The 10634-nt window shown below is 49.3% G+C and overlaps 1 protein-coding gene across 1 annotated transcript in view; it reads left to right on the forward strand.

Annotated features, from left to right (window-relative positions):
* Positions 1 to 2742, forward strand: part of hjv (hemojuvelin BMP co-receptor) — a 4554-nt gene extending 1812 nt beyond the window's left edge. The window contains exon 3 of the mRNA XM_070966777.1: positions 2037 to 2742. Within this exon, the coding sequence (XP_070822878.1) occupies positions 2037 to 2651 (615 nt within the window). The 3' untranslated portion in view covers positions 2652 to 2742. The remainder of the gene's footprint in view (positions 1 to 2036) is intronic.
* The last annotated feature ends 7892 nt before the right edge of the window (positions 2743 to 10634 follow it).

Here is a 10634-nt window from a genome sequence, read left to right on the forward strand (position 1 = left end):
CCGGGGAAGGAGCTCAGTTAGTAACACGCCGTGGTAGGACATGAGAGCGTGCGGATGGAGAGGGACAGAAGGACGGAGGAGCTCGGTGTATCTTTGGAGGTCCCCCGACAGTCTAATCCTATAGCAGCATAACTAGGGGCTGGTCCAGGACCAGCCTGAGCCAGCCCTAACTATAAGCTTTATCAAAGAGGACAGTTTTAAGACGACTCTTAAATGTAGAGACAGTGTCTGCCTCCCGGACAAAGACTGAAGATGGTTCCACAGGAGAGGAGCTTGATAGCTAAATGCTCTGACTCCTGTTCTGCTTTTTGAGACTTTAGGAACCATAAGTAGAAATGCATTCTGGGAACGCAGTGTTCGAGTAGGGCAATAAGGTACTATGAGCTCTTTAAGATAAGAAGGTGCCTGGCCATTTATGGCTTTGTAAGTAAGGAGGAGAATTTTAAACTCTATTCTAAACTTTACAGGGAGCCAGTGCAGAGCGGCGAGTATTGGAGAAATATGATCTCGCTTCCTGGTTTTTGTCAGAACACGTGCTGCAGCGTTCTGGAGCAACTGGAGAATATTCAGCAGCGAATTTGGACTATCCTATACTATACTTTATACTACTATATTATTATAATACATAGTTATGTAATCAGAATCAGAAAAAGCTTTATTGCCAAGTACGATTTTACACATATGAGGATTTTGCTTCGGTGAGGTTGGTGCGTGACACATCTACTAAAAATAAGCTATTAAAAGTAAAAATTATAACAATATAAATATATATACACAAGTCTGTTTTTTTATAATATGTATTATGATATATTTTATAAGTCCTCTCTTTCTTTTCCAACACTCTCGAGTGCACGGTCTTTAATCGAGTCTCTGAGGCTGAGCTCTCATCTGTAGTGGAAACACCACGATCAGCTGGAGCTACTGGTCAGTCCTCTGCTCTACTCCTGCTCGACCGGCTGCCTCTGACACGGTGAAACACCAAATCCTCCTCTCCACACTCGCTGAGCTCGACTTCTCGGGATCTGCTCTCCGCTGGTTTGAGTCCTACCTCTCAGTATCTTGGAGGGGAGAAGTGTCTAAATCCTGCTGCTTGTCCACAGGGGTACGTCAAGGGTCAGTGCTTGGACCCCTTCTCTTTTCAATATACACCCCCCCCCGTGCAGTCGTCTGCTCACGTGGCTTCTCATACCATTCATACGCTAACGACACCCATTCCTCCTTTCGTCCCCACCAGACGACCCCACCCAAACCTGGCTGTCATGACTGACGAGCAGCTGACGTTTGAAGAGCATGTGGCCTCTGCTGCTCGCTCACGCCGGTTTGCCCTGTACAGCATCAGGAAGGTCAGACCCCACCTGTCTGAGCGTGCCACCCAGCGCCCAGCACAAGCGCTGGTACTGTCGCGCCTCGGCTGCTGTAGTTCCTCACCGGCAGGGCTCCCAGCATGCTCGCTAAAACCAGATGATCCAGAATGCGGCGGCTCGCCTGCTCTTTAACCAGCCCAAAGGCTCTAAGGCTCTGGACTCTTTTCTTCTGTGGTTCCTCGGTGGTGGAACGAGTTAACTCCATTTGTTCTGCAGAGTCCTTCTGGGTCTTTAGAAAAAGACTGAAGACCAAACTCTTTACTGAACACCTTGTTTCTTAGAAACCTCTCTGTTCCCTCTCAGCATCGCCTCGTAGCACCTTTGTCCAGGTGGAGCAGAGCGCTCCGTTCCGGCTCTGACTGTCGTTCTGCCTAGAACCTTGTGCTGTATGAAAATCTCATATGTACGTGGCTTTGGATAAAAGCATCTGCCAAAGGAACCATTGTAAATTGTAATTGTATCCACTTCGTTCTATTTTTCTTTCTCATAGTTTTATTCTCATCCTTTCTCTTCTCTATCGATAATATTTTGTGTTTCTGTAATGTTTAACCTGCTGCTGCGACAAAAGAATTTCCCAACTGGGATCAATAAAGTCTAATATTGCTGTTTTAATATCGCTCCTCGTCGAAGGAAACCTCACAAACTGACCTGTGTCTCTTTGTTTCCTCACAGATCACCATCATCTTTAAGAACTGGCGTCAGTGTGTCGACCAGCAGCTGTACCAGGCCGAGCTCGATAACGTTCCCGCCGCCTTCGCCGACGGCTCAGTGACGAGCGGCGAGCGGCGAGGTCATCACAGTCTGACGGTCCGGACTCAGAGTCCTGGCCGACACGCGGAGATCCGAGCAGCTCACATCGGGACGCTGCTGGTGGTGCGTCAGAGTGGCCGCTCGCTCGGCCTATCTGTTCGCTCGCCGCGGAGCATTGTGGAGGCCTTCGGCCCCGAACAGGACCTGCAGCTGTGCGTGTGGGGCTGCCCCCCCTCTCAGAGACTCACCACATCGCCATCGGAGTCCTTGCTATCCTCCACCAGCAGCGCTCAGGCTCACTGTGCCGCGCTGCTTCCTGCCCGAGACATGTACTACCAGGCCTGCGTGTTCGACCTGGTTGCCAGCGGAGACCTGAACTCCAGCACGGCCGCCATCAGCGCGCTGCAGGACGCCCAAAACATGATCTCTGACACGCAGAGAGTTCACCTGCTGCCCGTTGCCTCCGCTGAGCAGTGCAGAGCACGAGCTGACCTGCTGCTGCTGCTCAGCATGCTGGGAGCTCTGAGCAGATCCTGAGGCCACAGGAAGTGACTGCAGACCACAGACCTGTTGGCTTAACATGGCGCCAGCACGTCACTCCTCGCACACCAGTGATCATGTGACTGCAGCAGATCCAACATGGAGTCCTGATGTGAGGTGAAGCAGAAGGTTTGTTTGAGGACAGTCGGCCTCCATCGCCATCTGGCTCACCGCGCTGCGTCCGTCATTTTGTCCAACTTGCTGTAAGACATGAAATCAGGTGGAGCGCTGCTCCGGACTCTGGGGGCTGAACACGGTCCACTGCGAACTTCACCTGAGGGAAAAACCGACAGCTTGCCGAGGAGTGACGTTAAACACCCGGACATTTTCTAAAAAACGTGAACAATGATGGAAGCAGCGTATCAGGTGCGCCAGTGTGTCTAAATTTACTTTGAGAAGGAGTTAAGATGGTACCCAAAAAACTGTGAAGTCAGGCGAGTGTTCATCGAACGACTGCTTCTCGATGTTGTTCTGACACAAACAGGAAGCCGAGTATGTGCCTGAGCGCCAGTTCACCGTGAGGCCTGAAGACCTTCAGGGCAGGAAGTTGGTCCCTGAAGGGCCTCAGCTGGGAAAACAGTAACAAACGTCAAATACAGAGTCCCGTTCTTTCTGACACCATCTCAGACCTCAGGCACCTAAAGGGGACGTGGTTCAGTTCATCGGGGTTCAGACCCGGAGTCCGCCTTTCTCTCCAGCTGTAGAGGTGAAATGCTTGATGGGAAATGACTCCAGCTGAGCGTCCATTGCGAGTTTTCACCACAAGCTTTTACATCATCATGGAATGACGACTCTTCCATCATCGTCATCGTCAATCAATCATCGTTACTGATGTGTGTTGTGTGTTTATTGATCCAAACCACTGAGGGAAGCTGTGAGAAGCGATGAGGCGGCATTCACCCTCCTGTATCGATCCTGTATCGATCCTGTATCGACCTGCTTTGAAACGAACGCTTGAGTCACATTCGTTTGTAGTTTGCTGTTTTTTAACCAAAAATTACAATCAATCAGTACGAACAGAGTGAGACTGCTGACGTTCACGTTCACGTTGTAGACGTCATATCAGCTTTAATAAAGTTCCTGCAGACACACCACCAACAACAGCCGCCTCCACTCATCACTGTTACTGCAGTAACATGTTCATTACTGCAGTACTATTGTAATATTACTGCTGTAGCATTTTCATATTAGTATTGTATATATTAATGTTTAAGCGGAACCATTTCTGCTGCTGCTGTGTATCATCTTCACCTGATTCTAGTTTCATTCTTATGCTTTTATTTATTATCAACATAACGTGTTAGCAACATGTTTTAGCAACATCGCCTGTTAGCACAATAACGTGTTAGCAACTTGACATGTTAGCAACATTATGTGTTAACAGCATAACATGTTAGCAACATAACATGTTAGAGGCATAACGTGTTAGCAACATGATGTGCCTCATAGCACCTTTGTCCAGTTGGACCAGAAATTAGCGTTAGGTGTAAGCAACATAATGTGTTAGCAACATGACATGTTAACATAGCATGTTGACAACTTGATGTGTTAGCAACATGTCGAGTTATCACTGAGGCTCTCCAGCAGTGAATGCATGCAGACAGATGTGGAGGTTTCTGGTTCTACTTGATCGGTGGCTAACATGAATGTTGCTATGTTATGCTAACGCAGTGTTTGCGAGTTGTGTGTCGCAGTCTGATGCTGGCATGCTGCCTCTGGACATCGCCTGAGCCTCTGAAGGAGCACCGGAGGGACGGTGCAGTCCAGACCTCCACAGTCTGTCCCCAGACAGACAGAAACAACAACAGCTCAGAGATGTAACAGGTAAAATACTTAAGAGAGAGGTAAAAGTAAGTTTTGGGAAACAATTTAAAAGACACCTGATTTTAGCCCCGCCCACAGAGGTGTTCTGGGTATTTGTCCGCTTCCTGTTTGAGAGAATCAAATCATTTACAGTAAAGTGATCAGGTGTGATTAGTCACGTCGGTCCCTGGAGATAGGCTGAGCCAGGTGAGCCGTGATGACACCACAGACTGTCAGGAAGCACGAGGCATGCACAGGTGAGGGGGTGGAGCCGAGCACCCACTGGATTCAGGTGGAAACTGCACAGCTGGTGAAGAACTGATGAGGCAGAAACCTTGATGGAACCTCTGATGAGTCACTCTTCAAGGCAGCGGCGGCGGGTTTTGATTGGCTCAGACATCAAAGAGTTGGATGACAGCGTAGACAGACAGACGCTGATCTCAACCCGCCGCCGAGGGCTTCCTTTGAAAGGCCTGCAAACGAGTACCTCAGAATATTACTGCAGTACTTGAACAACATACTTGAAAACATGACGGCATCCTGAGCTGCTGATGCAACGAGCAACTGAACACAGAAGAAGAAAAAAACAGGAAGTGAAAACGAAACAAACCGAACCGTCAGCTGCACGAAGGCGAGCGGCTCCACCTGCCTGCTCCAACCCACCTGAGCGCATGTGTGTGCCTGTGTGTGTGTGTGTGTGCGTGTGTTTGTTTGTGTGTGCCTGTGGGTGTGTGTGCGTGTGTTTGTTTGTGTGTGTGCCTGTGCCTGTGTGTGTTTGTGTGTGTGTGTGTGTGTGTGCCTGTGCCTGTGTGTGTTTGTGTGTGTGTGTGTGTGTGCGTTTGTGTGTTTGAGTGTGTGTTTGTGTGTGTGTGTGTGCATGTGTGTGTGTGTGTTTGAGTGTGTGTGTGTATGTGTGTGCCTGTGTTTGTGTGTGCACGTGTGCGCGTGTCTGTGTGTGTGTGCGCATGCGTGTGTGTGTGCCTGTGTGTGTTTGTGTGTGTGTGTGTGTGCCTGTGCCTGTGTGTGTTTGTGTGTGTGTGCGTGTGTTTGTTTGTGTGTGTGTGCCTGTGTGTGTTTGTGTGTGTGTGTGTGCCTGTGCCTGTGTGTGTTTGTGTGTGTGTGTGTGTGTGCGTGTGTTTGTGCATATGTGTGTGCCTGTGTGTTTGTTTGTGTGTGTGTGTGTGTGCACGTGTGCGTGTGTGTGTGTGCGCATGCGTGTGTGTGTGTGTGCGCATGCGTGTGTGTGTGTGTGTGCGCATGCGTGTGTGTGTGTTGTGCAACCCGAACACTCAGCCGTGCAGTGCAGACATGGGGAAAGTGATGACTCAGCATTCCTTCGCTCTGACGTTTCCTGCAGCCGCTGTCACTGCTGTCTGTGTAACAGCCGTTCAGCCGTTCATCCGTTCATTCAGAGATGCTGCTGCACAGCTCCGCCTCTGTCCTCCCCTGTCCTCCACCTGGACCGTCTGTGTGTCTCCTGCTGAGACATGCAGCGTCTGATCATGACCTTTGACCTCCAGGAGGACGTCCGGTGCTCTCTGCTTGTAGGAGCCGCATTTAAGTTTTTATGTTGTACATTATTTACTTCATTTGCAGTATTTTGTGGGAGTGTGTGAGTGCGTCCTCTGCAGGCGATGACCCTTTAAATGGCTGCTGGTAGAGCGTGGCGGGGAGGAGGCGGGCCAGCAGATACCGTCATTGACCGCCCGGTCTGTGCGTGGCTCGGGCTGAAAGCTGCTGCGGCCTGTTCCCTTTGTCTCGCCATAGAAATAATACACAATCTTTAAAACATTTGCATCTTCATGTTGTATTTTCTTTCATTTACAATAAATGACCGACAACAGTCAACAGTCAAACTCTCCCAGAGGATTCTTCCAGGACACAAGCTGCAGTCTGACGCGGCATCGCCTGCTTCCTCCTCGCGGCACAAACTCTTAGGAAACAGGCTGTAGAGGGTAAACTCCATGTTCCTGTTTGGACGTCCTTCACATGTGTTCGTGTGACAGCTTCGACATGAGCGTGTGAAAGGTTTGGTGGAGGCTGACGGAGCAAACAGCTGATCTGGTCTCTGGTTTCAGCCGCGCCGACTGTGACGACTTTTCAGCTCCGCAGAGAAAAATGTGGAAAAGTGTCGTCACATTTCAACACTTCAGCGTTTCCACGTGAAAAAGAAGTCATTTCCAAATTTCTTTAAAAAACACGGCCTCAAACTGAAGCTCAGTTTGTCTTCATCACCTCAGATGCATTTTCATTTCATTCACGAAGCGAGGAGGGAAGGAGGAAGATGATGAGCAGGAGGTTTGTGAACTCGTGTGTGAGTAAAGCGAAGACGTGGAGGAACTCTTCATCCTCTTCATCAAACACTCAGCTCCATCAGAGAGTGAGTGTGAGTGAACAGCTGATTCAGGATGTCTCTGTCTCCAGGACGCCGAGGGGTTAATGCTGAGCGTTTCCTTCAGCTCTCATTAGTCACTGAATCACGGTGATGAAACGAGGAGTTCAACAGAAGTCAGACGGACGACGATGATGATGATTTCTGTGACTGTTGATGATGAAGCATGCAGAAATGGATTCATGTTAACTATCTGCGCTTCGTCTTTCTGAGACGTTCTGCTCGGCTCATCTTTGTGTCTCTGGAGACAGACGCCGTGTCTTCATGTCCGTCCATGTGAGGGACATGACTGCAAACTGCACGCATACACACATTAATAGAAGAAGAAGAAGAAGAACTCCCTTCAGGCGACTGCACACGCCATGCAAGCGAAATTCGTTCTCCACCTTTAACCCGTCCTGGTCGTCCTTCCTCCGCAGCAGACCAGGAGCGGTGGTCACCATGGGCAGGTGGTGGTCTTCATGCATGTTTTTGTGGGGGTATTTTTATGGAGGGAGAACATGCAAACTCCACACAGAAAAGCCCTTTTTCCTCGAGCAGCAGGCACTGAAGGCATGGTGGAGGACACGGCCACAGCGGGAATCGAACCCGGGACCTTCTAGCTGTGGGGTGACAGTGTTACCACTTGTGCCACCGTGCTACCTATAACCTGCATGCACACACACACGTGTTGATGTGTGTACATGCGTCCTGTCTGTGTGACGCTTGTCTCTCTACAGTCTGACACGTGTCTCCAGGACAGCGCCCTCTTCAGGAGGACGCTGCTGTGTTTGCTGGCTGCTCGTGAGATCAGTGACTCAGCCGGTGATGAAACGAGGCTTAAACAGAATCTGAGCGATGGTGGTGTGATGATGAAAGTCTGAGTTCCTGCCTGAATGTCATGTGATGAAACATGGACAATTTGATAAAGTTGGAAAAACCCACCTCTAACTGACTCTGAGTCAGCGCTGAGCGTCTCCGGGCGCTCCGGGAAACTGGATCTGCAGAAAAACTGATGTCAAACCTCCTGAGAATCGGCCGGCCGGTTTCCTCAGAACGTTTGATTCATGATGGATGGAGGATAAATATCTGCAGGCTGAAGGCTGCACATCACAGCCTCAGCAGGACAGAGCAGAGTCTCATCAGGACCAGAGTCCACGCTGAAGTCCTCGCCATGAAAGGTGACTTTCTTCTTCTTCTTCTTCTTCTTCTTCTTCTGTGGCTGCAGGCCGAAGCATCAGCTGATCTGCCTCGTGTCTCCTTATTTTGACACTTCATGTCTTTTTGGCTGATTCTTACGTTTTCACGCTCGCCATCGCAGTCTGAATACTGTCCTCCTCTCAGAGTGAGGAGGTGTTTGCTTTGGGAAACGTTTCACATTTAAATGGCAGAAGAAGTCAAACTTGTGATTTACTGCTGATTCTCTCCATGTTTCCCGGAAACGTCTCTTCAGATTTTTGCCTCCTTCGTGAATCTGCAGCCTCCTCTGCTTCACGTTTATTCGGCAGTGTGGTGACATCACACAGGTCACACAGCCACCTGTGGTCAGCTGACAGGAAACATGCTGACAGACTGCCGTCGGTCATGTGACTCTCACCTGGGGATGGAGAGTCTGCGTTTTCATTTCTGTTCATTAAAATCGAACCCTCTCCTCCTCCTGTTGCAGTGCATTGTGGGTACCTGTTCTACCTGTTTGTGGGGTTGTGCGCAGAGCTGGCAGCAGGTAGGGCGTTACCAACAGACAGAACTGACACAGACGCTGACATGCAGAGCATCATCGAGGACCTGCAGGTGGCGCTGAAGATCTATGGCAACATCCTCAATGAGACGGTGAGACAGAACGCTGCACAGCAAACTCCATTCATAGACGGACGCAGTTTACCTGAGCACCGCCATGTCGGAGGACACTATTCTTTGGTCAGGCTGTTATTTGTGACATCACATGACACAAACAGGACCAGTAAAACATGAGATGAGTGAAAACACATGGTCGCACACAGAAGCTCGGAGAGCGAACGCTGCAGTCCAAAGCAGACCTCCATCACTTTTTACATGTTTTAAAGCTCTTTGTCTTTCCTTTTCTCTGTGCAGCGCTACCTGAGCGATGTGCCAGTCCCGCCCTGCACAGAGACCCCTGCTCACCTGGAAGAGGTGCACCTCACACTGCACGTGCACCACCTCACCTGTCAGCGCCCCCTACAGGCTGCGCTGTTCATTACACTGTAGTAAAGCTGTAGATGTAGTTGTGTAGTCTGAAGATATGAGACATGGTGTCAGATGGAGAATGACCTGTGACCTGTGACCTGTGACCTGTGACCTGTGCGCGGTGGATCAGCGGGTTAAATTGTGCCTTTTTCTTAATGTGGTTTGGAGCAGAGATCCACGGTGGTCCGCCAGCTGTCCAAGTATCAGGCGTGTGCGCAGAACCTCCAGTCGTTCCTCCATAATGTCAGCGCTTTGTGTCAAGTCGTCATGCTGAACAAAGACCTGCTGCAACACCTGGTGAGTCTCTGAGCTCTGATTGGCCAATTTAAACAGTCACCTGGATGTCAAGGTTCAGGGATTACTACCCCCAAACAAGAAAGAAAGAAAGAAAGAAAGAAAGAAAGAAAGAAAGAAAGAAAGAAAGAAAGAAAGAAAGAAAGGGGAGGGCAGAAGGAAGGAAGTTAAAAAGGGGGGAAGGAAAGATTGAGGGAGAAGAAGGAGGAAAAGAAAGAAGGAAAAGAGAGAAGAAAGGAAATGAGAAGAAACAATGATGGAGGGAAGGAAATAAACAAGAGGAAGACAACAGGGAAATAGATGAAAGAGAGGAAGGATGGGAGGAGGGAATAGAGAGGAGGTAGAAAGAGAAAGAAAGGATGACAGAAGGAAGCAAAGCAAAGACAAGAAAAGCTAAAAAGAAAAGAAGGAAAAAGGAGGAAAAGACAGGCAGGAAGGAAATGAAATGAAAAGAAGGAATCAAACAGGAAAACAAGCCAATGACAGAAAGAGAAAGAGGGATAAAAGAAAATGAGTTCAAAGTGAAAGAGGGGGACAGAGGGAAAGACAGATGGAGAAGAAAGAGACGGATGATTGTCCTCATGTGACGCATTTATGTCCTCTGATTGGACGGTTTGTCTCTGAGGAAACTGCTCAGCATTTTGGACAAAATGATCAGACAGGAAGTGACTTCATGAGTGAATTATTGATAACGATCAATCTGTGTGTGCGTGCGTGCGTGCGTGCGTGCGTGCGTGCGTGCGTGCGTGCGTGTGTGTGTGTGTTTGTTTGTTTCAGAATGGGTCGTACCAGGACTCTGCAGGGTGTCCCTCCTCCTCCTCCTCCTCGTCCTCCTCCTCCTCGTCCTCCTCACCTCCATCAGAATTTGACACCATTCGTAAATCCATCCAGTGTGTTCACTGCTGGAGCCAGCAGGTGGCAGCGCTGAGCAGATAACACACACACACACACCCACACACACACACAGACTGAGCAGGACTTACCTGCAGCTGATGTCAGCTCAGGTGATTCTCAGGGTCGCAGTGTTTATGTTGCTGTTAGCATGTTAGCGTCAGTTTAGCTTCCTTCAGTCGAAGGTTCAGAGAGTTTTTCCTGAAATGTCTCGTTGGAAACAAGACGTTTGGTCTCCGCGGTGACAAGATGACAGACATTTCGTCTTGAGCTGACACTTTTGGACTTTGAGGAGCAGAGCGTCCTCAGGGACGGCTCCTGACTGCAGATGCTGGACGTTCAGGTGTGTTCAAACATGTTCCTTTTGGTTCTTCTGGATTTTAAATTAATTCAGTTCTCATAAAGACAAAAATTCT

Source organism: Chaetodon trifascialis, chromosome 7 (genome assembly GCF_039877785.1).
Source record: "Chaetodon trifascialis isolate fChaTrf1 chromosome 7, fChaTrf1.hap1, whole genome shotgun sequence".
In the NCBI taxonomy this organism is placed as follows: Eukaryota; Metazoa; Chordata; class Actinopteri; order Chaetodontiformes; family Chaetodontidae; genus Chaetodon; species Chaetodon trifascialis.